At 38.2% G+C, this 27,908-nt stretch overlaps 1 protein-coding gene across 22 annotated transcripts in view; it reads left to right on the top strand.

The window, feature by feature from the left end:
* MPP7 (MAGUK p55 scaffold protein 7) overlaps positions 1 to 27,201 on the top strand; it is a 255,744-nt gene extending 228,543 nt beyond the window's left edge. For all 22 annotated transcript variants that reach the window (XM_507720.7, XM_054660889.2, XM_054660885.2 and 19 more), the window contains 5 exons: positions 8,499 to 8,579; positions 18,649 to 18,742; positions 19,789 to 19,897; positions 21,755 to 21,898; positions 24,134 to 27,201. In XM_507720.7, the coding sequence (XP_507720.3) occupies positions 8,499 to 8,579; positions 18,649 to 18,742; positions 19,789 to 19,897; positions 21,755 to 21,898; positions 24,134 to 24,313 (608 nt within the window). In that variant the 3' untranslated portion in view covers positions 24,314 to 27,201. The remainder of the gene's footprint in view (positions 1 to 8,498; positions 8,580 to 18,648; positions 18,743 to 19,788; positions 19,898 to 21,754; positions 21,899 to 24,133) is intronic.
* Positions 27,202 to 27,908: the final 707 nt, after the last annotated feature.

Below are 27,908 nucleotides of genomic sequence, written 5' to 3'. Positions count from 1 at the left end.
CATCATCCTCATTCAGTTTATATTAGACTTCTCAGAGATTCTGCACAGAGTGAGCTTTGAGATCACCAGATTTGACTTCTGCCACTTTTTGTAGCCTGCGTCTCTGCCTATTCCAGGAGCATAATTAGTCATCACGAAGTATGGATTGCGTGGACTGGGGATGAGAGAGTCCGTGAAGTTCCAATTCACAGCCATAAACAGACAGCAGAGCAACAGCTACCCGAGTTCATGTTTTATCGGCATATTCTTTTCATAAGATCATAGGTAGAGTGGAAAGAATGCAGACTTTTGAGTTAGACAGATAGGCTTTTGAGCACCAGCTAAGCCACATGCCAGATGTGTGACCTTTGGGAAATTACCTCACCTTTCATTGTCTCAGTGTTCTCATCTGTAAAATGAGGATAATGATACCTTTCTTGCAGGGATGTTTTGAGGATGAGTAACAGTGTATGTGAACCATGTCACACATGCCTGTCATGTAAAAAGAACTCACTATGTCATCATCATAATTATGCCACAGCCTCTTGTCTATGATTTAAAGATGGGCTGTTTAGATTCTGTTCTCTTCTTCGCTTTATCATTAGCAAGCTCAGTTGAAAACGAACTACAGAGTAATCTACTTATATATGCCCATGTAAGTGTATTTCACCAGTTGTGATAAAAATTTCTTTATCGAAGGGGTAAATGAAGCTATCCTATTGCAGGGGCATATGAATAAACCTAACTCAGTTTGCATCCCTAAATTGCTTGGAATGTAAATAGATTTTGTATTCCAAATACAAACCAGACAACTAAAAATGTTGTGAACTTAGGCCTAACCCTAGAAAGGGGATACGGGACAGGATGGTGCATCTGAGCTGTGGTCTTTTAAAGTCAAGGGGAGACTCTAGAACTTCTCCAGTGGGGATGGCAGATTGATCCAAGGGCCTGACTGGGAAAATGCTGTTTGTAGGCCCACTGGACAATTTTGCAGTAAGAATGATTGAAATTATGTCTCTATTTTTAACCTTTCTTGGGAGGATACTTCTACCTTTGAAGATGATGACCTAGAATAACCTAATTTAGGGAAAATTTTCCAAATAAAGTCATTTGCCTCTGAATGTTCTTGGCACCCTACATGGGTGTAGTGAGCTTGCTTGTAAGGGTTAGATTATAAAGTTAGCATATTACCTAGGCCCAAAATCGAATATAGTCAAAATTTAAGGATATCACATTAGAGATGGCATATTTTTTCCCACTAATTCAAATATACCTAGTTTTTTTTCCCCTAGAGAGTTAATTTTTTTTTTTTTTTTGTAGTTAGAGATTTTTAAGAATAAGAAAGGAAGTGCTAGACTCTCACTTGGCAAAGTATCTCACACTCTGGCAGTCACTCCGGAGCTGAGACCTTCTAAGGAAATGGTGAATTTACATCCCTTCCTGTAGTTCTAGTTGTCTTGAGGGACAAGGCAGGCTGGGACACTCTATTTGCATTTTTTTTTTTTTTTTCAGACGGAGTCTTACTCTGTCACCCAGGCTAGATCGCAATGGTGCCATCTCAGCTCAGTGTAACCTCTGCCTCCCAGGTTCAAGCAATTCTCCTGCCTCAGCCTCCCAAGTAGCTGGGATTACAGGCGTGTGCCACCATGCCCAGCTAATTTTTGTATTTTTAGTAGAGATGGGGTTTTACCATGTTGACCAGGCTGGTCTCAAACTCCTGACCTCAGGTGATCCGCCTGTCTTGGCCTCCCAAAGTGCTGGGATTACAGGCATGAGCCACTGGGCCTGGCCTGCCCTCTATTTGGGTTTTATAATAGTGTTTTGCTGTGTTTGCTTCTGTGTGTGTGTGTGTGCGCGCATGTGTGTGAGAACATATATAATTGGGTTTGCATTATTTGTACTTAGAAGATACCTTCATTGCAACACCACTTGTTTTCCTTGTATTTTCTCTATTTATTTGAAAAAGTGAGTTTTAGAACTTACTCTGAATACTTTTTGAACCTTTAAAGTAGGTAAATATGTAAGCCCCTACATGGTGCCTGGCATATTATAGACAACCAATAAGCACTTATGTCTTTCGCCCTTTCCCTCAGAAGTCTCACCTGTCAATGCAGTCTCAGGTTTTACCTCGATGTGAATACATTCACAATGGAACCCTAGCCCTGTCCTCTCTGTTACATGGCAGCTCTTGTCTGAGTTTTGGGAGCAAGATTTTCTTTCTGTAAACTCACTGTACCTAGAGTGAATCCATCACCTCCCCTTTTACCTTAAGATAAAGAGCCAAGTTCAGATGTGAATTCCAGCAACTTCTATTGGTTAACTTGAGCAGATTATCTAATTTTCATATCCACACGTTCTAGGGGCAAATACTTTTTAACTTTCTCTCACACTCCTTTGGTTCATTCAACAAAGTTTCACCTGCATAATAGCATCATTATTGAGTATAATTTAAATAAATAATCTAACTAGGGCCTTCAGTTTGCCAGCTAGGGAAGCCGTTGTTGAACAAGGCAGAAGGCATTCCTGTTTTCACAGAACTCACAGTCTGTTAGACAATCAAGACAAAGAAGCAGGCAAGTACAATGCAGTGTGATAATTCCTTGGAAGTGGGAGTACAGGAAACACATGAACTCGGGAACCTAACCCAAATGTAAAGTGTCAGAGAATATTTCCTTAAGGTGCATCTGAGCTGAATCTTAAACAACAAGCGAGAATTAGTCAGGTGAGAAGACAGGAGTGTGCATAAAAGAGCAAGTAGCACGTGATGAAGACCCAACACAAGGAGAAGTGGCCACGTTTCAGGAAGCAGGAGAAATTTCATGGCGCTGCAGCATACAGTGCAAGGAAGGAGTGGCAAGAATTAAGAGGAGAGATCATAGTAACTTGCGTCATGCAATCTATATAAACCTGTAAAAGAATTTACACTTGACTGTGGACACCGGATAAGACAAGTGGGAGGTGCTGGTGAGAAGTTTCGGGGCCATAAACCAGGATGGTGGAGAGAAGAGTGAACTACTGTGTGGGTTTTCTGCACTCTGTGGTTCAGGTGTGGGTATGGAGAGGGGCCAATGGGTTGATCTTAGATGGGATGTTTCCTTGGCACGTGATAGGGTTTGGATCTGTGTCCCCACCCAAATTTCATGTTGAAATGTAATCCCCAGTGTTGGAGGTGGGGTCTGGTGGGAAGCGATTAGATCATGGGGGCGGATTTTCCCCTTGGTACTGTGTCGTGATAGTGAGTTCTCACAAGATCTGTTTGTTTAAATGTGTGTGGCACTCCCCTCTTCCCCTTCTTCCTGCTCCCGCCATATGAGACACCTCCCTCCCCCTTCACCTTCTGCCATGACTGTAAGTTTCCTAAGGCCTCCTCAGAAGCCAAGCAGAGGATAGAATCATGCTTCACAGGTAGCCTGTGGAACTGTGGGCCAATTAAACCCCTTTTCCTTATAAATAACCCAGTCTCAGGTATTCTTTATAGCAGTGTGAGAACAGACTAATGTGTGATAAAAGGACAGTGTGTAAAAGAGTTGAAGATATTAGCAAAAGAGTGGAAGACACCATGGCCTGTGAAAGTGGGGACATGAAGGGATGTTGAATTAAGGGCTGGAGAAGAATTTAGAGTTAAGGGAAATGTGGAGCTTTTATTGTTGTTCTTGTTGTATTAAGGTAAGAGAGCCTTTATCAGTTTTAAGTGCTGATAGAAAGGAGCTAGAAGCAAGAGAAGTGAAGATTCAGGGAGAGCAGTCTCTAAGAGAAGATGTGAGAGTATACGGCTGGAAGGAAAGATAAAGGCTGCTTTAGAATGGGCATTGTGGTTCACGCCTGTAATCCCAGCACTTTGGGAAGCCAAGGTGGGTGGATCACTTGAGGCCAGGAGTTTGAGACCAGCTGGCCAACATTGCGAAACCCTGTCTCTACTAAAATTACAAAAATTAGCCAGGTATGGTGGTGCACACCTGTAATCCCAGCTACTCAAGAGCCTGAGGCATGAGAATTGCTTGAACCCAGGAAGCGGAGGTTGCAGTGAGCCATGATCACGCCATTGTACTCCAGCCTGGGAAGCAGAGTGAGACTGTCTCAAAAATAAAAATAAGCAAGTTAAAAAAAAAAAAGGTTGCTCTAGGTGGATCTAGATGCATCACTTTGGAGGAAGGACTTTGAAAACATTTCCATGTGTTGGCCTCTATGTTTTCTGAAGTAGTTGAGGTCTTCTGCTGAGCATGAGGTGGTGATAACAACACTAAATGTTTTATTTGTTCATTCAGCAGATGTTTATTAAGGATTTATTTGGTGGGGATGGTAAACAATATAATACTCCTGCCCTCATGGTGCCTTTATCTGGTGGGTGATACAGCCATTAAACAGTGTTTTGGCTAGTTGTCTGATTATGATTTTTAAGTATTATGAAGGAGATGTACAGGATGCTGTGGAACATGAAAGTGGGAACCCTGATCCTCTAGGATCAGGGGTGGCTTTCTGGAGGAAGCACTGTTTGAGCCAAGCTCTGAAGGATAGATCAGAATTCCTCTCAGCTTCAAGTAAAGGAGACAGTTGCAGGCAGACAGGGCAGGGTTCAGATCACACAGACCCTTGTAGACTAGGTAAAAAAAAAATATTTTTTTTTTTTCTTGAGATGCAGTCTCACTCTGTCACCAGGCTGGAGTGCAGTGATGCAATCTTGGCCCACTGCAACCTCCACCTCTCAGATTCAAGCAATTCTCTTGCCTCAGCCTCCCAAGTAGCTGGGACTACAGGAACCCGCCACCATGCCCAGCTAATTTTTGTATTTTTAATAGAGACAGGGTTTTGACATGTTGGCCAGGCTGGTCTCAAACTCCTGATATCAAAGGATCCACCTGCCTTGGCCTCCCAAAGTGCTGGGATTACAGAAGATTTTAATCTTTTTTGGAAGACCCACTGGAAACTACATATCCAAGAATGTCAAGCATGGATGCAACAGGACCAGAATAACTCCTGGAAAGACCTTTCTGGCTGCCAGTTGATGCTAGATAATATGGAAGGACAGCAGATGTAAGGCAGATAAAAGGCTGTTTCAGGACAGGAGGCAAAACAGGGGTATTGTGGCAGCAGTGGCGATGGGGAAGCATAGATCTGATAGATCTGAAGAATGTTTAGGAGGTGAAATTGGCAGCCTTTGGTGGTTGATTCTAGGGATATTCAAGAGAGAAGTGACCAGGAGGCTCCCAGGTGTGGGTAGAGAGGAGCCTGGAGAAAAGTCGAAATTGCCATCATGGGGATCTAAGAAATCCAGATGATAAGGAAAACATAAAATGGTTGCTGGAGCACATGAAGGTCCTGGTTTATGCGTGGAGACCAGGAATGCGTGATGTTACTGCTGTCCAGGGGCTGCATGGGTTTTCTGCACTCAGTAGCTCAGCAGTGGGTATGGAGAGAGGCCATTGGGTTGGTCTTAGATGGGAGGTTTCATTGGCAAGTGTGATAAAGGACAAGTGTAAGAGAGATGAAGACATTAACAAAATCATAGAAGTGAAATGTCGTTATATGACCATAGGTGTGGGAAGAATAACTGAGTGAGTGATCCAAGAAGATCAGAGAATGATACCATACTGGGGAGTTTGGATTTAATATTTTCATAGTGAATCAGCTCCTAGTGATGGCAAAGGCCAGGCGTGCCATGTCATGGTTGAAGTGAAGTAGAGAGGGAGGTCACCCGAGATCAGGAAGTCAGAGGCTGCATTTGGAAGCGATTTCTACATGGATATTGATGTCACCCAAGATGACGGCAGGATTTGGGGTGCAGAAAATGACAAGGGTCAGGTGCTAAAGTCATAGAGAGTGGTTTCCACAGGGGCAGGACTGCCCACTGGGGTGCATTATGGACATTGTTAGGGAACTTTTTTTGATGTCAAAATGGCTGATGGGTAGAGGGATGTAGACTTGACCCTTCTATAGAACAAAGATCTGACTGCATCCCACATGACTTCAACATGCTGTGCTAGACATTCAAGGACTGAGGAGATGATGCAGCATGTGGTGGGGTTTCTAGAAAAGCAAACTGTCTGGTGCACTGAAGCACTGTCTCATCCCACATACTATTCTTTATTTTATTTTATTTTTGAGACAGAGTCTTGCTCTGTCGCCCAAGCTGGAGTGCAGTGGTGCAATCTTGGCTTACTGCAACCTCCGCCTCCCTGGTTCAAGCAATTCTCCTGCCTCAGCCTCCCGAGTAGCTGGGACTACAGGTGCCTGCCACCATGCCTGGCTAATTTTTGTATTTTTAGTAGAGACAAGGTTTCACCATGTTGGCCAGGTTGGTCTCAAACTCCTGACCTCAAGTGATCTACCTACCTCGGCCTCCCAAAGTGTTGGGATTATATGTGTGAGCCACCGCGCCAGGCCCCATATACTACTCTTGGGTAAGCTCAGGTCATTTGTATTGTTTTCTTCACTTCGATAGCCTTGACATGCTATCCTTAGTTGTTTCCTTCTTTCCTTATCATATTCAAGGAAGTCTGATCTGTGGTTTCTATCCAAATGCTAGTTCTTATTCCTGGATTTACATGTACCACTGGGCTTTTGTTTTCCTGTTCTTTCTTGTGCAGAATAGCTCCTGATCTTTTAAATCCAAACTTATTTATTATAAGTAGGTGCAAACATCTGACTTGGTTAGGTTTTCTGCTCTAGTCATGCCAAGAATTTACATATTGAAATACATATTGCTTTATTATAAATTATTTTTTCTCCTTTCATATATTATTTTTAGTTAGGTCAATGTATTAATTTGGAAGGGAGAATTATGTCTATAAGTTATATTAGCAATTAATTCCATGTCAGGATATAAATGGGGTATTATGGCATATTTATTATAAGAGGGAGAATTGAGAGTTGCTGTCTTACAGAAAAGGAAAGTTGCCAGAGAATTGATACTGGACAGCAGTGTGGAGAAAGGTTGAAGGTGGTAGTGAATGACCACCTCGGGACAGGTGTTTTTATACAAGGGTCAGGGACCTAGAAATGGCATGAGAGCAAGAACAGCACAGTCCCCAACTTCCCCCTCTTCGTCTTTGCTCATCCTTTTCCCTCCACCTGGGATGCCCACCCTACTTCTTTTTACACTTGCATGTTCTCCATTGTATGGTGTAAAACCTTATTCTTTCAAAGCCACCTGTGACCTCCTCAGGGTGGAAGAAGACATAGGCAAGGCAGTGAACAGTCAAGTACCTGGACACTGTGCTAGGCACTGTGCATGCGTTCTCAGTTCTCATTCATTCTGCCCAAGAAGGAAAAGGAACAGGCACACTTTTAGAATTAAAATGAAATCTAATTACGCCCCTGGCTTTCCCTTCCAGTGTCACCAGGTGAGGGCATAGCAGATGGGAAGAGATGGGACTCTACCTGAGGGCAGTGTGGTAGCTTGTGTCACCCGCTGAACCACACCATCCGTAAATGGACCCTGATGGCAGCATTGTGAGAAGCTTCTAGGTGGAAAGCAATGCTGGAAAGGGGGGACTTATGCCTGTCTAACTTTTGATTTCAGACTCATATTTGAAACTGTTCTTTGTTTTTTGTTTTTCTGGTCCCAGACTCATAATTAACCAGTGACTTTCTTTAAGATCAGAGTCAATTTGTCATCTTTTGTTGTCCGCAGAATCTACTGTATGCCTTGCTCCTTATAGGTGTCCAGTGTGTATACATTGATTGAGTAAAGTGTGTAAGGTCTAGGCAAGTTTTCAAATGCTTAAGGAAGTCTATAGTACAGGAAAAGGTCTCAGCACATGTAAATGTGGCTGATTGTTTAGCAGATGTAAAATGCATAACTGAATTTGCATCCCAAATAAAGTCAGGGTGAAAAGTTTTGTTTTATTAACACTTAAAAACATTTAAAATTGACATTTTCACTATCTGCATTATACAATTGAATTTTCTTAGGTAAACATGTTTTTAGGCTCTTGTGGGTAGCTTATTATTTGGTAATACTTAAATACTCTTTTTTTGAGGAGTCTCACTCTGTCGCCCAGGCTGGAGTGCAGAGGCGCAATCTCGGCTCACTGCAAGCTCCGCCTCCTGGGTTCACACCATTCTCCTGCCTCAGCCTCCTGAGTAGCTGGGACTACAGGCACCCGCCACCATGCCTGGCTAATTTTTTTTGTATTTTCAGTAGAGATGGGATTTCACTGTGTTAGCCAGGATGGTCTCAATCTCCTGACCTCGTGATCTGCCCACCTCGGCCTCCCAAAGTGCTGGAATTACAGGCATGAGCCACCACATCCAGCCTAAATACTCTAGAATATATCTCATTTAAACATAAATCTTTCTGTCCTTTTTGAGGAAAAGGTGAGGATTTCAATTGAAAAAGTAAAAAAGCAACAAAAGAAATCTAGCATTTTCTTAAGTTCAAGTTAACAGAAAATAATCTCTTTACTTAGGATGCAAAGCTGGATCCATGTTTTCAGTCTGTCTTAGAGACTCATGTCAGTTACAGAAATGTTTATGTGGTGTTTTGTCCGATAATGAATTTCTGTTACCCTGTTTTTCAGGTCCCGTGGGAGTAGGGCTGAATGAACTGAAACGAAAGCTGCTGATCAGTGACACCCAGCACTATGGCGTGACAGTGCCCCGTGAGTTCTGCGCTCTTCAGTGTTCCTATGACTACACTTACAATAATTTTAAATTTTTAAAAAATTATTTTAAAAAATTTTTAACTTGTTTTTAAAATTTTTTGGGTACATGGTAGGTATATGTATTTATGGGGTACGTGAGTTTTTTTGTTTTTTTTTTTTTTGAGATGGAGTCTCACTCTGTTGCCAGGCTGGAGTGCAGTGGCGCAATCTCAGCTCACTGCAACCTCTGCCTCTTGGGTTCAAGCAATTCTCCTGCCACAGCCTCCCAAGTAGCTGGGAGTACAGGCACGTGTCACCACACCCAGCTTATTTTTTGTACTTTTAGTAGAGACAGGGTTTCACTATGTTGGCCAGGATGGTCTTGATCTCTTGACCTTGTGATCCACCTGCCTCGGCCTCCCAAAGTGCTGGGATTACAGGCGTGAGCCACCACACCTGGCCAAGGTGTTTTGATACAGGCATGACATGCTGAAATAAGCACATCATGGACAATGCGGTATCCATTCCCTCAAGCATTTATCCTTTAAGTTACAAACAATTCAATTACACTCATTATTTTAAAATATACAATTAAGTTGTTATTGACTATAGTGACCCTGTTGTGCTATCAAATAGATCTTCTTCATTCTTTGTAACTATTTTCTTTTTGTACTCGTTAATAATGATTGCTTAGTACTTACCAAGCACGTATGGTATCAGGCACTGTTCTGAGCACTCACTCATCTAGACCTCCCAGCTGCCCCAAGAAGTATATAGTGACATCCCCATGTTACAGAGGAGGAAACCAAGGCAAAAGTGGTTAAAGGATTTGCGCTAAATTACACAGATTTTTGGCAGAATATTTGTTAATCACAGCTTCCCTACTCTTGGGGTTTTATGGTGAATTTTAGTACACATATGACATCAAATTATTACTTACAAATTTTCTTCTAAATAAAAGTCTAACAATTCTGTTTCCTAAAATAAGTGCTAATGTTTTCCAGAGTTTTTCACTAGCTTTAAGATTAGAGAATCAAATCACAGAGAGCTGAAGGAGACTTAATTATAATATAAACCTTTCTTAATTACTTTTTATATGTAGTAATTGGCAGATGATGTTAAATGGGCTTTTCGTGGCTATATAGTTTAAATATGGTAAGCTTCTTTTCAGTACACAGAATTAGATTTATTTTTATAAAAGTGGTTTTCATAGGCATTCTTACAAATAAAATGTGATGCTTGAAACATTTTGATCTGCAGAATAAAGGCCATTTGACTACTTAATATGTTGATATTAGAAAGCTGTCTAAAAGGCTAAATTGAAATGTTGGCTTTTTTCAAGCGGTTTTAGTACTGTTTTAAAAAATTTACTTGTATGTTGCCCTTAGCGATGTTCTCTAGTTTTGGAAGAGTTCAGCTTTATTTTAAAATTATAGTTTTCTGTGACCTCAAGTTCCTTCTTTTTACATTTTTCCAAATTATTGCTTGTAATCATTTTCAGTCACAAGATATAGGACTGCTGCTTTCCACCAACAGAGATGAAAGTTAATGAAAATGTGGAACTAGACATTTTTTTTTGCCTGTAATTATTCACCTCAATTACAAAAGCTGAATTGCAATATATAAGTTATTAGAAAATTTTACAAAATAATTTTTAAGCTTACAGGTGAGCAATTATAGAAGAGACCTAGAAGATGCAAAAACAGATTACAAAGAAAAAAAAATGAATTTTTAAACTTCCTACTGTGTATTCATCTCCTTTGTTTGTCTTAATTTTTGTAGCCTTCCCAGTCAAGTATAAGATGGTTGATATTATCTCTATTTCACAGAGAAGGAGATAGGGATAGAAAGGATATGTTGACTTGAGTTCCATAGATGATAGGTGCACTTGGATTCGAAACCAAGTTTTTTTTGATACCAGTTCTCATGTTCTTCCTCCTATATTAACACTAGCAATCCTTTAAAACTACAGACTATCTTTGTTGTATTCCAGTAAGTAGTCAAAACTGACTTCTTTTGAAGATGAGAAATATCCATAAGCCAATCTATCCCATGTAACTCCCTATGAGAGATGTGATATTATGGAAGGACCTAGGGCAACAAACATACTTTAGCCTCAATTTACCCAGCTGTTTAAATGTTTGCCTCTGAAGTTGTTATAGAAGTTGACAATATTACAGAAAGGTTGTGGGACTGGGACTCTCCAAAGAAATCCCCAAAGTAGTTATTTTTCACTCTGATTTACTTTTAGACAGATATCAATGTCAAAATGTCTTCATATAGTAATGTTTCACTGGCTTGCCTGATGGTAAGACTCTCATGGAGTTCTATAAAAAGATATGCCCAAGTATCTGTATTTATAGCATGTTTGGAAAATACCGCATCAAACCAGGGTGATTTAATTAATTAAAGTAGAATATATTTTAAGAGTAATTTTAGAATTTCAGGTAGTTTTGCTTTGTAAAATACTTTGGGCAGAGTCTTGAATATTGGAGAAAAATGATTGCTTTGCTTATACCACCAGTATTGTTTGATGTTTATTTCTATAATTCTCTTTTTGAAAGCATGTATTACATATCCACCAGAAAAAGTTATGGAGCAAAGGAACTCCTGCACATTGCTGGTGGGAATGTAAATTAACACAATCATTTTGGAAAACTAAGTAGCAGTATCCACTAAAGCTGAGCAAACACATACCCTTGACCCAGCAATTCCGCTCCTACTGCACACCCAATGGAAATGCATAAGTACGTTCACCAAAAGACATGTACTGAGCTATTCTTAGTCATTATTCATAAGAGCTCAGAACTGGAAACTACTCAAATGCTTATCATTTGAATGAATAAGTAAAATGGAGAAGTAAAGTATAGTATATGCATACAAAGTATAGTATATGCATACAATGGAATACTGTAAAGCAATGAGAATGAACAATCTGCAACTACATGCAACAATAAGAATGAATCCCGCAAATGTGTTGAACAAAAGGAGGCAGACACAAGAGAATGAATGAGGCAGCGTGATTTCATTTTTATAATTGCAATAAAGGCAACATTCATGTGTGCTGTTAGAAATCTCAAGGATTTGGGTTAGAACAGGAACTCAAGAGGTGATTCTGGAGTGCTAGCAATTTTCTGCTTCTTGTTAGAGTGCTGGCTACATGGGGGTGTTAAACACTTTTATGTGTATATATATCAGTTATTGTATAATACTCAGGCTTTAAATGTTAAAAAGAAATAATAGTTTAACTGTAGTTTGCTGATTTTCTGGTTTTCCTAAAGTGCTATAGTTACGTAAATATTTCAAGAGGAAGCTGAGTGATTTTACATGAGACCTGTCTGTACTATTTTTGTAACTACTTGTGAATTTGTAATTACTTTAATTTAAAAACATTATTTAAATGGATGCTAAATCAGGTACTCGAGCTAAAATGGCTGAATGAGCTATATGAAATGTTTAAAAATTATCCATGTAATAATATTAAACATTCAAAGTTGCTTTTCAAGAAAGTGGTGGCTAAAACCCTTGCTTTCTGTCTTTTGCTCCTCTGTGGGAAGTTTCTTATTGATTGATTGATTGTAGAGATGGAGTCTCACTATGTTGCCCAGGCTAATCTCAAGCTCCTGGCCTCAGATGATCCTCCTGCCTCAGCCTCCCAAAGTGCTGAGATTATAGTTGTGAGCCAACATGCCCAGCCTGTGGGAAATTTCCTCCTTGAAAAGCAACATCAACATTGTTTTAAGGCTGTATAGGTTATCATCAATAAATCTGAATGACTATTAATACAACCAGTCAAAAGGGTCTCTTGTACATTAAATTAAAATAAAATAGGTAACAAAAATTATTATGGTAGACATCAAATATTTGATAGCTTCCAAAATCTCTGTAGTCTAGAATTTGGGCATTCTAAGTCAACCACATCTATTAATCACTTTCTGTGGTTCTCAGAAAGATGTATATTGCAGTTTTTGTGTTTTTGTAGGTTTTAAAGCATCCATGTTCTAGACAACTTCTTTGTCCATACAATACTTCACTTGAATTTTCTTTAAACATAAAAAAAAGGCGTTATAACTAGGGTACCAGTTTAAACTTTTTTTCCGTATCTCCCCAGGACAGCTATTTTGGGATATTTTGGGGACATGGGAAGAGGGCTCCTATTTTGTTTTCTATTTTGCCTTAACTGGTATACATAGTGGGTACTCAGTGAGCTGTGATGGAGTCGTGCCTGCCTTGTGGGTAATATGCACATCTTTCCCTTGGAATCTCCTTCACATAAGAATTTCAGATCTCTTATTCAGTATTCCTTGTTGTGAATGAGTTCATGAGGTTCCTGTGGAACTCATTACAATTAGGCACTGACATTCTTTGTCAGTAAAATAACATCAGACCTAGGTAATTCAGGTTGATTATGATAAGCAAACAATTTGGTTGTAGACACATTACCTTTTAAATGCATGTGGCAGTGTCATAAATGTCTTGTTCAATTACCCCTTGATGTGGTTCTAAAAGTATTTTAACCCTGCTGCGGGATGCCGTGTGTCAGGGAAGTGATCTTTCAACCATGTGTTGCAGATTTTCAACCAAAGTGTCCTGCCATCATAATTGAATAAAAACAATCTTTTCTCTGTCCGTAAGAAAGAAATCAATGCACAGAAAATTCTCAATTTGATTTTCAACAATACTTTTTACTTAGGCTTACTATTTGCTAAAGGAACACACTAGCAAATAGCAACAACACAACTGATTAAGTAATGAATGAATATTAAGCCTAAACTCCAAAGCAGGGCATTATACTAATTTTAATATATCTCATGTTCTTGGATATTAATCGTGTTATATACCCTCAGTAGGGTATTTTTCTGCTGCAAAACTTTAGTGTTTGTGATAGAATACAATGTACCAGTTTAGAAGACAGTGCACCAGTACTTCATGCTGTTCCTGTAAAGAGTGTGACATTTCATTTTAAAGACTAGCACTACCTCTTGGTGCACCACCTGCAGAACAGGTATGAAAAACTGTTTCAAGAGATCTGAGCATTGTATTAAAATATTCTTGCTAACTAAATAAAAGGGAATTAAGCTTTTGGATATAACTTAAATTAGTTGGATTTTATAAATTCATTACTTTTTCTATTAAGTTACATTTTCTGTACTTCTCAGATTCTTTTTTATAACATCAAGATGTAATTGGAATAAACTGCACATATTTAAAATGTGCAATTACATCAGTTTTAGCATCTGCGTACACATGTGAAAACATCAGCACAGTCAACATAATGAATGTTTCCATCTCAAAAAATTTCCTTGTGCCCTTGGTAATCCAGTCTTCCACCCTGTTCCCAGGCAACCACTGATCTGCGTTCTGTCACAATAGATTATTTGGAATGATTTAGTATGTTATCTAAATAGGATTATACAGTATGCATCCACTTTTTTCTTTGCCAGACTTTTTCCACTCAGCATAATGAATGTAAGATTCACCCATGTTGTCTCCTACATCAATAATTCATTCTTTTTCATCCCTTTTCATGCTGAATAGCGTTCCATTGTATAGAACTACTACAATTTGTCTATCTATGCACCTGTTGATGAGTATTTAGGGGTTTCTTCCTCTACCCCTATTTTTGGCTATTATAAATAAAGTTATTACAAGGTTTTTGTACAAGTCTTTTGACAAATATGTTTTTGTTTCTCTTGGCCAAATATGTAGGAGTGGAATGGTGAGGCCATATGGTTTAATTTTTTGAGAAACTACTAAACTGATGTCCAAAGTGGTTATACCATCTTACAAACCTCTAGTAGCGTATGTGAGCTCCAGGTGCTTCACATCCTTGCCAACACTTGGTGTAGTCAGTCTTCTAAACTTTTGTCAATGTAGTAAGTACATAGTGGTATCTCATACTTCAGTTTGCATTAACTAATGACTAGCATAATTTTATGCAGCAGTCCCCAAACTTTTTGGCATCAGGGACCAGTTTCACAGAATCACAGAAGACAATTTTTCCACAGACAGGGCAGGAGGGGATGGTGTCAGGATGAAACTGTTCCACCTCAGATCATCAGGCATTAGATTCTCATAAGGAGTACCTAATCTAGGTCTCTCACACGTGCAGTCCACAATTCGGTTCGTGCACCTAATGCCGCTGCTGATCTGACAGGAGGAGGAGCTCAGGTGGTAATGCTCCTTTGCCTGCCCGTCGCTCACCTTCTGTGTGGCCTGGTTCCTAACAGGCCACAGACTGGTGTGGCCTGGGGATTGGGGACCCCCGATCTTCTTTGGTAAAGTGCGTGTTCAAATCTTTTGACTTTTTTTTTTTTTTTTTGAGACAGAGTCTTGGTCTGTCACCCAGGCTGAAGTGCAGTGGTGTGATCTTGGCTCACTCCAACCTCCACCTCCTGGGTTCAAGTGATTCTCCCACCTCAGCCTCCCGAGTAGCTGGGATTACACGTGTGTGTGCCACCATGCCTGGCTAATTTTTATATTTATAGTAGAGTTGGGGTTTCACCATATTGGCCAGGATGGTTTCGAGCTCCTGGCCTCAAGTGATCCACCTGTCTCAGCCTCCCAAAGTGTGGGATTACAGGTATGAGGCACTGTGCCTGGCCCATTTTTAAAAACTGGACTGTTTGTCTCGTTACTGAGTTTTGAGAGTTCTTTACATACTGTTGGATACATGTCCTTCATCTGATAAATGTGTTACACATATTTTCTTCCAGTCTGTGGCTGACCTTTTCATTTTTTTTTTTTAATGGTGTCTTTTAAAAAGCAAAAGTGTTTAATTTTGATGAAATCTAATTTATCAATCTTTTATGTTTTGTAATTTTTCTGTTCTATGTAAAAGTTCCTTGCTATCTCAAGGTTGCAAAGACATTCTCCTGTTTTCTTCTCGAAGTTTTACAGTTTTAGGTTTTACATTTAGGTCTTGACCCATTTCGAGTTATTTTTCATGTTGTTACTTAGCAAACTTGCCTTGCTCCTGATCTCAGGGGAAAACAGCTCCATCCTTTACCATTAATATAATGTTGACTTTATCAGTTTGAGGACATTCTTGTTACTCCTAGAATGGTGTCGAAGTTTTTAAAAAATGCTTTCTTTGCATACGTTGAGATGATTGTTTTGTCTGCCATTATTCTCTTAATGCTGTGAATTCTACTGCTTTTCTAATGTTAAAGCCAACCTTTGGTGTGTGTGTGTGTGTGTGTGTGTGTGTGTGTGTGTGTGTATTTACTAAATTATGGAAATGATTGAATTTAAGCTACTATTTTATTATTTGTTTTCTGTTTGTCTCTTCTGTATTTTATTGTATTTTTCTTCTTTTTCTGCCTTCTTTTGGATTATTTTAGTGTTTTTTAATTTCCATTTTAATCTACCTGTTGACTCTCTGGTGGTATCTCTGGATTAGCTTTTTACTGGTTGCTCTGAATATTAAAGTATGCATATCTAACCATTCATGACCTGCTTGCAGTTTAACTTGGTGTCATTTCACATAAAATACAGAAACCTGGCAGCCATTTAAGACCCTTTCCCCCAGCCTAATCTTTTTGTTTTAGGTGTCAAATGTATTACATTTGCATACATTGAAAACTATCAGACAATATTATAACTTTTCTTTAAAATAGTCATATATATCTTAATGAACTTAACAGGAAAAAAGTAGACGTTTACATTTACACAATTATTTCTTTCCTCATTCCTGAATATAAAAGTTTCCTTTTTATCATTTATCTTCAGCCTAAAAAACTTCCTTGAATATTTTTTTTGAACAGTCGGCTGTGAATTCTATTAGTTTCTCTTCATCTGAGGAGGTCTTTATTTTGACTTTATTCTTGAAACACATTTTGATTAAGTATTTTCCTTTAGTGCTTTAAAGATATTATTTCATTGATTTCTTATTTTTATGATTTATAATAAGAAATCTGTGACAGTTTAAATCATTATTCACTTATGTGTTCAGTGTTTTTTCCTAGCTGCTTTGAGATTTTTTATTTATCTTTGGCTTTTAATAGTTTGATTATAATGTGTCTAGGCATAATTTTTCCCTTCTGAGTGTATCCTGTTTGGGATTTGCTGAGCTGCTGAAATTGGTAAGTTTATGTTTTCACCAAATTATAGAAGTTTGGGGCCTTTATTTCTTCAAACATATTTTTCTGCCCCAATCTCTTTTTTCCTCTCCTTCTAGTACTCCTATGACATATATGTTTTCTCATAGGTCCCTGGAGTTCTATCTATATTTTTAAAATCTTGTTGTTGTTGTTGTTGTTTAGATTATATAATTTTATTGTTCTGTCTTCAAGTTCACTGGCTTTTCTTTCTGTCATTCTGTTATTGTGCCCATCTAGTGATTTGTTTCTGTTGGATATTTTTATTTTTCAGTTCTACAATTTCTATTTGTTTTTTTCTTTATAGTTTCTGTTCTTCTGCTAAGAATTTATATTTTTGTTCAATTCAAGTATATTTTCCCTTACCTTTTCAAGCTTAGTCATGGTACCTGTTTGAAAGACTTTGTCTAATCTAACTTCCAGGTCATTCAGGGTTGCCATCTGTTATCTTTCCCCTTGAAAATTGGTGGGGTTTTTTTTGTTTGTTTGTTTGTTTGTTTTGGTTCTTTCATGTTGAATAATTTCAGATTGCATTTTGGACATTGTGAATATAATGTTGTATTAACACTAGGTCTTGTTACCATATTCAGGAGAATGTTGATGTTTTTATTTTAGCTGCCAGCTTCTTTTATCTCACTTACCTTTGTTATATTGATTTGGGTCTATTAGGATGCAAGGATTAGTCTAAGACTTGTGTGCATGGTTCAGATCTCAGCTCAGTTCTTTAAGCCTTTTCTTCATTGGCTTAGATATGTTTTGTGATACTCTTTTTCAGGGGTTAGGCTGAAACCTGTACATTCCACTCTCAGTTCATAAGGCCTTTGCCATGCTGGTTTGAGTTTGAACTACATGTGTGTAGCACAGAGAGGATTCTTAGACTATTGTTGACTTATACACAGAATTGAAGTATTTTCTTCTCCAGCTTTCTTCTCTCCTGGATTTCCTCCACAATTTTCAACCCACACACAGAAGTGAAGTATTTTCTTCTCCAGCTTTCTTCTCTCCTGGATTTCCTCCACACTTTTCAGCCCACAAGGACTTTTTCTACCCCCCGTCCCAAGTTCTTTGCACCAGAACGTTAGGGCTTCTATTGGCATTTAGCTGCAGATTCTACCATGCTGCTCTGTGAAGGATTCCCACCCTTGGGGCAAAGCTAAGAGGAAAATAGAGTTAAACTCCTCCCCATGCAGTTTGACTCCCCTCTACAGTCTACCTGCTTTACTTATTTTCAAAGTGTTCAGGTAGTTTCTTGGCATCCATAGTTTTTAGTTGGGATCTGCAGGAAGGATGGCCTGTAGTGGGTTTACATTTGCCATGTCAGCACTGGAGTGCCTTGGGCTTTGTTCACGTTGTCGTTTTAATGAATCCTATATTTTCTGCTCCATTTTAGTTCATTAATAAATAATTAGGCAAGATTACTGAAAGGTTAGAAGTTCAATAGTATTCTAAGATGATGCTATTTATAACTTTGCAAAGGAGGAATGAGTGGCACACAGAAGTATTTGGCTTCACTTGGCTGGTAAAACAAAACTTTGATGGCATACCCACTATGTCCCATGAGAAGAAGAGAGTCAAACAGTTTCAGAGTTTACCTGACAACTTAGTGGTTAATAGATTTGCTTTAATGAATGAAGATCAATAAAGATAATAAGCATATTATTTGCAAAAAAAAAAAAAAAAGGTTTTTTTTCCTCAGGAGTTTAAATAGCACTCTTGTATCAGGTTAGAGGGCCTTCAAAATAGCAAATAATAGCAGAGACATACAATGCAATTAACTTTTTAACCCATCTTCAAATCAATATAATTTTAATAACAGTGGAAAATCTGGATTTATAACAGCTTACTATATTTTATTAGCTAATTTGCTTTTTAAATACATTTTTAAATCCTGTTGAAAAAACTAATTAAATACCCTTGATTTCTTTTTTAGTATTTTCCTTAAGGTGGCTGATGTGGGCTTTTCTAAACTCCTTTTCATTAAATCATAGATACCACCAGAGCAAGAAGAAGCCAGGAGAGTGATGGTGTTGAATACATTTTCATTTCCAAGCATTTGTTTGAGACAGATGTACAAAATAACAAGTATGTGGACATTTTTGAGAATTTTCATGTGACTGTTTTTTATAAGCACATGCCTGTCCAGTTTTAGACAACTGAGAGTTCTCCATTTGAAGTGTATTTTAATTATCATAATAATATTTGAAACAGATGAAAAGGTAATAATTTGGTTGGTAATTATTGTTAATCTTCACCTCTAATTTTTTAGTAACCTGGATTTGCTTCATTTCTATGAAATGTGTAGACACTGCTTTGCAGAATGAGGGAAGGTTGCAATTGTCTAATTCTGATCTCCTTCCAGCCCACTAATTGAATCTTAACATGTAATTTGGATAGAATTTTACTTCAAAAACCAACAACTATGTAGTATATCACTAGGTCCAGCGTCTGCTTCACACACCTGCATCTCATTCTCTCATTGGCTCTTCAAAAAATTGAAATGATGATAATTAACTTGCTGGTACCGTCTTCTCTAGCTAGCTCCAAGCCCACCCCAATGCCCCCTGCCCAGGTTTTCCATCTGCTGAGGCACAAATATTTTAGGCTATCAGAAGCAATATGTGTTTTAATGCAGGATTGTGGGATTTTATTAAAACATCGAAATGCTTTTTTCGCGTTTGGCGCAGTGATTGTGTTTTTATAGCACATGATCGACTGCCCTGGCTCCATTAGCCACCACCCAGCGCCTCTAGTTCTGAAGCCGGGCTGGGTTACTCCGTAGCGTGCAATGAAATTCCAGTAGTTTCTATTGTTTGGCTTATTCACCATTTTATTGCATTGCATTAGTTCTGAAGAAAAAGGGGGTGATGGAAAACATTAGAGCCCTACTAGACTAAAGTACTTTTTTTCTGCTTAAGTGTAATTTAAGCAAGTGTTACTGATTTGAAAATGTATAATAAAAGATTTTTTAAAAACTGACATTTTGAAATACTTGGCTCTGTTTATATTATTAAACACAGTTTAAAAAAATTACGTGTTCAGCAGAAATGTCTTTTACCTATGAATTTTATCTTGCCACCTATAATTGTTTTAAATTCACAAATGATTCCAATGCATTTAATTTTTTACAGGTTTATTGAATATGGAGAATATAAAAACAACTACTACGGCACAAGTATAGACTCAGTTCGGTCTGTCCTTGCTAAAAACAAAGTTTGTTTGTTGGATGTTCAGCCTCATGTAAGTAAACAATGAGCTATTCAATACCCTTCTGACCCATGTCATCTACAGCACCTCATGTGAGCATTTCAGTATGAAATAATATGAAGTCAACTCACTTTTGGCATATATGTGGCTTTTCTGAGATGGCAAAACATTTAAATATAATTGGAGACATCTTTGGTGGAGAAAAAGAAAAGCCCATAATATTATTAGAAAGAGAAGTGGAGGAAGCTCCAAGACCTGTGTTTGTAACTCTTATTTATATTCAGTTTTTGTCAAGTAAAGCAACTCTTAGATGTTTCTATATATTCTGTATTTTTAAAAAATACATCACATTGTTACATGCATAATGCATTCTTATGTGTTATGTATTAGTATCAGTGTCTATAATTTTTAACGATGGACATTTTGGTTCCAAGTCTTTGACTTTGGTTCTGTATATATCCTAGCAAATAACCCCCCACTAGAACTGAAGGGCATTTTGCAGGAAATGTACTGAATGAAAGCCCCATTGCAACTGCCATGTCTGCACCTGTCATCCTGGAAACTCCATTATGAACTTTCTGAACTGAGAACTTCAGTGGATGAGGCCATTCAATTCCCTATCAAACCATACATCTTCCAGCAGATCCCCAGCCCACAGCATTTTCCTCATCCCCCAGGGACCATGGTTTCTCCTTCCACTGATGGCTGTACCCTGGGGTGCAAAACCTCCAAATGCTAGAATGACCTGCGGAAGCCCTTTGGACCTCTAAAGGAAGATGAATCTGGAGTTAAAGTGTTTCAAGAATCAGGAAGGCTGCCTCCTGACTTGGGCACTGTGTTAGTCCCTTGTTGCACTGCTCTGAAGAAATACCTGAAACTGGGTAATTTACTAAAAAAAAAAAAAAAAGTTTAATTGGCTCACGGCTCTGCAGACTGTACAGGAAGTGTGATGCTGGCATCTGCTCAGCTCTGGGGAGGCCTCAGGAAACTTGCCATCATGGCGGAAAGCAAAGGAGGAGGGTTGAGCACTTCACATGGCCAGAGCAGGAGGAAGAGAGAGAGAGGAGCGAGGTGCCACACACTTTTAAACAACAGGGTCTCACAAGAACTGACTATTGTGATGACAGCACCAAGGGGGATGGTGTTAAACCCCGGGAAAATGCCCCTATGATCCAGTCACCTCCCACAGGCTGTACCTACAGCAGTGGGGATTACATTACAACATGAGATTTGGGTGTGGACACAGATCCAAACCATATCAGGCACCAACAGTGAATGGGACAGTCCTGCTTATGCAGAGCCTCTCTGCTGGTGTCCCAGGTCCAGTTGCTGTCAGACTCCCACAGTGTAGTATCAGCTCATGAATAATAACTTTCAGCTCTCACCCTTTGTAGATAGGTCCCCAGAAGTATAGAGTATAGAACATCAACGATTTGATGAAGGAATCTAGACAGGCATCATGGAGAGCAGGAGGCTGCCCTTGTAGGGTACTCTGAAGGATAGGGTGAAAGAGAAGAACTCCTGCCTGAAATCAGAAAGGGGCATAAAAGGGATGGTTGGAAGACATTTGTGGACAGAAAGTTATTTAACTCATCACACCTTTGGAATATTTGATCTAAAAACCAGTTTTGTGATATTTTTAGTCACTTCTGTTCAATGTTAATTATGATGTATTGCAGAACATTTTAAAATGCCAAGTTACATTCCCCAGCTTCTTTTCAGAAGTGTTTGTTACATTTAATTGTCAACAGTTAATTGAATAATAATATATTGAAATGACTACTGACCTTAATTAAAGAATAATTTTGAGGAATTTTCTCCTAGAAAGAAAATTCAGTAATTCATGATGCTATGGAGAAATTTGAGAAAACTTTCTTTTCTTCCTTGTAGACAGTGAAGCATTTAAGGACACTAGAATTTAAGCCCTATGTGATATTTATAAAGCCTCCATCAATAGAGCGTTTGAGAGAAACAAGAAAAAATGCAAAGATTATTTCAAGCAGAGATGACCAAGGTGCTGCAAAGCCCTTCACAGTAAGTATAATGATGCTTGGGGGCCAGGTGTGGTGGCCCACACCTGTAATCCCAGCACTTTGGGAGGCCAAAGCAGGAGGATCATTTGAGTCCAGGAGTTCAAGACCAGCCTGGCCAACGTGGTGAAACCCCATCTCTACAAAAAATACGGAAATTAGCCAGGCATGATGGTTGGACACCTGTAGTCCCAGCTACTTGGGAGGCGGAGGTGGGAAGATCACAAGACCCCAGGAGACTGAGAGTGCAGTGAGCTGAGATCACACCACTACACTCCAGCCTGGTAGGCAGAGGTGGGAAGATCACAAGACCCCAGGAGACTGAGAGTGCAGTGAGCTGAGATCACACCACTATACTCCAGCCTGGGCGACAGAGTGAGACCCTGTCTCAACAACAACCACAAAAAGCTTGGAGATAAGATATAAGCAGTAGATAAGATGTAAGATACAGTTGTATATATGAAAACATATATACAGCTGCATGTACTCGGGAAGAGTATAATAGATACAAAAATCAGTGAAAGAATTGTATTTAGGTACATACCTTTTGAACAGTTACACTTCTTGTGCTTTGGTGAATGGATCTTCATATTCAATTGACTCAAAACTATTTTGTATGCTATTATGTGAACATTTCATACTATTGTAGGCTGAACGTTTGTATAAAATCTAGACCAATTAATTTTCAGAGCAGCCTTATTTTTAAAGCTAAAAATACCATCAGTAACTGTTACTCATTAAGAGTCCAAATGAAAAATTTAATAATGTGCCTTGCTTGTCTCCTTGTGTCAACAATTATATTTAGCACAGCAAAAGAAAATCACTATTTTGGGTATAGGATAAGTAGACCAATATTATTCAGCAATAATATTTGTATTTTCTATGAGTGTTACTGGAAATGATGATTGTGGTATATTCATGACTATAATGGGTTCTGGCAAGACCTTTTATTGTTTTTCTTCTTAATCTTAATATATTCTACCTTTGGACCAAAAATCAAAAGCAAAGAAATTAAATGTGAAGAGCTTATTTTTTTCTTGCCCCTCTTAATTAGCTCATCATTAACTTTAGTTTATATTAATTTATGAACTGTTCATTGTGGTTACAAAATACAGATCACATTTCTGATTCCCAGTATATTTGATAAATACCTTTTTTTACATGCCAACAGTACATATCCGTTCTGAGTAGGTACTGTCATACAATGTTAGTTACTCAGGCTCTTGATCAACACTAAAATTAAATTTTCTGTTGTTGTGAAATCTTATGTGACAATGAAATGCAGACTCAAATTATTTCAGCATGTTGCAACATAAAGATTTATTGTACTATTTAGACATTTTAAAGGTTTCTCAACGAAGATAAGAAAGGATAACATATTCTTAGGATTTGGCTCTCTTACATTTATGTTATATAGCCAACTAAAATACTTCCTGGCTTTAAAAATGTGAGACACGAAGGCTCCTGAAACACTTTTAATGAGACATCGAAGGAACGTGGTAATCAGCCGGGCGTGGTGGCTCATTCCTGTAATCCCAGCACTTTGGGAGGCCGAGGCAGGTGGGGATCACTTGAGGTCAGGAGTTCCAGACCAGCCTGGTGAACATGGAGAAAATCCATCTGTACTAAAAATACAAAAATTAGCCAGGTGTGGCGGCACGCTCCTGTAATTCCAGCTACTTGGGAGGCTGAGGCAGGAGAATTGCTAGAACCCCGGAGGCAGAGGTTGCGGTGAGCCAGGATTGCACCACTGCACCCCAACCTGGGCGACAGAGTGAGACTCTGTCTCAAAACAAAAAACAAAAAACATGGTAATCATCCTTTTACAAATTTGTCCAACTCTGAAAAAGGAGTTTATATTATAAATTCCTTCCTATGAATAAGCATAAATAATGCAGCCAAAACATCAGAGTAAACAATTCTTTTCTCCAATAGCTATTTTAATACTGACATTTCCCCATAATGATGACTAGTGACTCATTATCCTGCAATTCAGTTAAGGCAGGAGTTTTGACTCTTGCCAGAGTAGTTTTTTGTTACAAGCAAATCATAGAAATAGTATTAGAAATTATGGCTTCTGAAGCACTTGTGGTTAAAGAGGATGACTTTTATTTCTGGCTGAGGGGAAAGACTGAACACAGAACAGCATTAGGTAAACCAATTGTAGAATGTTTGCATTGATGTGAAGTGAGGTAATGGCCTGGTTAACCAATTATTTTTTTAATACTTCCTTTTGTAGGAAGAAGATTTTCAAGAAATGATTAAATCTGCACAGATAATGGAAAGTCAATATGGTCATCTTTTTGACAAAATTATAATAAATGATGACCTCACTGTGGCATTCAATGAGCTCAAAACAACTTTTGACAAATTAGAGACAGAGACCCATTGGGTGCCAGTGAGCTGGTTACATTCATAACTAAGAGAAATTTCCATAATTGTCTTTTTCTATAGAGTGCATGATGAAATCAGTTACAGTTTTGGTAGTAGGGTTTTTAAATCTATATCACTGTCATAGATGTACAATCTTGGTTCAAGTTGAATGCTGGTTTTGTTTGTATCTTTTTACAGCCTTATTTCAAACGCCATGTGTTAGTATAAGATCCGAAATCAAAATATGCACAGTACTGTATTCTAAGCAAAACCTCAAACCTTCTCGTTGTCTTCAATACAGCTCTATCTCCAAGATGAGGCTGAAATTTTCAGAGAGACTTAGCTAGAGGCTTAGTATGTATGGGAGTTCAGCGCTTCTGCTGGTCTCAGGTGTGGCTGCTGCTGTCGAGTTTGAATGTTAGCTGTTGAAGGTATCAATTCAGCAGCCATGAGCAGCTCCAGACAGACAGGTGAGCTCTGCTGTCTGGCTAAATCATCACAGATTTAGCCGGGCAGGCAGTAAGGTGTCCTCTTACTATTCAAAAAGTGTAGACTTTCTTACATATTCGCAATACGTTCACAGTGTGTGCATTTTAAAATAATTCTTAAAGGAGTAACTGAAATTTTACCTTGAGTGAATGGCCTTCATAATATAGCTTGAGAAGTCCTTTTGAGTACCTGTCAGTGACTCAACAACATTTAATAAGGGAAAGTAGACTTTTAACAGTTATTATATATGTAACGAAAAGCCTTTCCTTTGGGATTAATATAAGTAAGAATGGTAGCCTTGTGGCAAGAAATGATTACAAAGGATATTTTTATTTGTAATTCCTGAGAAGACAATTTATGAAGTCACACAAAATGTTATTTTAGCTGGTTTTGGATTTTTCCAATAAATTAGAAGAAGGATTTCTATTCTAAAACATGTAAAACCTGTTTTACATATTACTGATACAATTAAAGATTATTTTTCATCTATGTGCAATAGATCACCCCTCTTTAAATTGCTCTAAGATATATTTTAGAAAACTTTTCATGTGATGTTATTTCTTTGTCATCAAAATGCTTGTTAACACTGTCCAGACACCATCCTAACCTTGCCATTGTTAAAGAAGTTTAGGAAAGACTCTTAGATTGTAAATATTTAGATGGGTTCTCTCACTTTTCTTTGATACTGCTGATTTTCAGCAAGTGAATTATATAATTCAAAATGCTAGAAATGTCTATCCGTTCTAGAAGAGAGCATATCCTGCCATTCTTGCATGCAGTGAAGCCCTGCCCGTCGAAAATCATTGCATCTGTGACTTTCAAAGTGGAAAAAAAAATGTTATTTTTTTGTTGATTTGTAAAGAGAGTTTAAATGTCATGTGAAAAAAAATAGAATGTAGTAAAATTTTATATATTTATGAAATATTTTAAAGGCATATTTTTTTAAATATCAAATGGGGCTATTCATAAAATAAACTGATTGTATGTCAAGATGTCCTAATTTAAAAGAGTAGTTTTATAAATCATGGTCAACATTCCATGTAAATATTTGAGCTTTACAAAGATGGATCCAAGTGTGCGATCTGTGCACTGCACATTTGATAGCATTATTCACTGGTTTTCCTTCATACTTGTCAAGTTCATATTAGAAGCAGAGACAAAAAGCACTCCAATGGCCTTGACACATAGTCACACCAAAATAGATAATCAGACTAAGTATTATATAACAACATGATCCAGACAGTGGGTTCTAAGTGTATTAATTAAATAGCAAAAAATTTTGTTTTTAAAAAATGAAAGAGGGAGGGTTGCCAATCTGAAGTCTTAAGTAGATTGTTTGGGTAGCATATTTCCTTCTTTGAACATTGTCTGAAATTTCCTATAAATCAAGACTTCTTGTACAAAGAATGATGGGACATATGTAATAATTCAGGCAATCACCTGAGTAATTTAGGCAGTCCAAATTCTTTACCCTGAAATACCCACATTTAAAAAAAATTGCAGATAATTGCTTCAGTTATTTACTTTGGGGACAGAGATATAGTGTAAAGTGGGAGAAACTGAGTCCTTTTTTGGTCTTGGTAATAATAAGATGTTATAAAAATATAACGTTTTAAAAAAGAAAGGTCCAGACCTTAAGCGCAGAGCTAGAACAATATTTTTTAAATAATGGGGGGAAAAGGGGGCACTTTGGTAATTTTAGAAATCAGGTAGTATACTTTTTTTTTTTTTTGAGACAGGGTCTTGCCATGTTGCTCAGGCTGGTCTTGAACTCCTGGGCTCAAGCAATCCTCCTGCCTTGGCCTCCCAAAGTGCCGGGATTACAGGCATGATCCACCGTGCCCAGCCAGTAGACATGGTCTTAAAAACAGTGTTTACATGGCCATCTTGATGCTTAGAAAGATAATTGATTAAAATTTAATAAGGCAGGGCCAACTCCGAGAGTTCATTGACAACGGCAGCAAAAAGGCCCTGAATTCTGTACTTTCTTCCCCCAGCCTCCTTCTCCAGCAAGGAGAATAGCACTCCTCCCTCCTGAAGCCAGCTCCCTAAGTTGGAGCCACTATGTAAGAGAAGAGGAATGTTCACTTTTTAAAATTCATATATTTAAAAATCAAGACCAAAAGGAAATTCTGTACTCCTATTATTGACTATAGTCAATTAAACATAAAAAGGTGAAAGTAAAATTTAATTTTTTACCCTTATTTTACTGACCAATATGGAAGTTCTTGGTATCTTTAAGGCTGACCTTCCTGGTATTGTGTAATGATTGAATGTATTTAAACTGTAATAATTTGAAACTGACAAACATAACCTTCTCAGACTTACAAAACTATGTTCTTTCTAAAGATACAGATTTTTATTATTTATTTTATTTTGACTAGGAAGGATTTATAAATAAATGTAATGAAAAATCTTTGATCTTAATAAAGTACCTTCAAACAATGTGTGTACTTACTTGAAAATTGTTTTTGCACTTGGATATTCTATTTTATTATACTACTATTGTGATCTATTCCATTATACTATTTCCCATGGTAGAACAAATTCTATTTTCTACTGTGATATGAAGTGATGTAATTGAACTTGCCATGTCTAAAATTAAATTTCATATTTTTTTCAGTCAAACACTGCTTTCATCGAGGCTGTTGGAGAGATGGAATTCACTAGTGTTGTTCTTACCCATACATTCCAGCAATTAAAAAATGTGGAGAACCTTAGTGGGAAGGAAGAATTAGGACCATCAATGATGGGAACACACCTCCCCCACTCCCCACCTCCTCTCCCTCCCTCCCACTAGGAATCAGTGTCACACATATCCTCTTCCTGAGCTCCAGTTAGGCAAAACTCAACTTTTTCAACTGTGCATATAGGAACAGATTGTCATCTGCTATGCAAACTAGCTAGCATTGGCCTTGCTTCAGTCCTCGAGCCAGTTAGCCCCAGCTGTGCATCCATAGAAAGGTTGCTCTGAAGAGCATTTAAAAGCATTTAAGAGCATGGGATCTGGAGTCACAATTCTTCAGTTCACATTCTGATTTTGCCTGTTTCCAGCTCTGCAGCCTTGGGAAAAACACTGAACCTCTCTGTTTTTCATTTTCTCATCAGAAAAAAATAGGGACAAGAACAGTGATTACCTCATGGGATTGGTG

This window comes from Pan troglodytes, chromosome 8 (assembly GCF_028858775.2).
Source record: "Pan troglodytes isolate AG18354 chromosome 8, NHGRI_mPanTro3-v2.0_pri, whole genome shotgun sequence".
NCBI classification, from domain to species: domain Eukaryota; kingdom Metazoa; phylum Chordata; class Mammalia; order Primates; family Hominidae; genus Pan; species Pan troglodytes.
The sequence above is the reverse complement of the archived record's forward strand: the minus strand, read 5'-3'. Positions and strand labels throughout refer to the sequence as shown.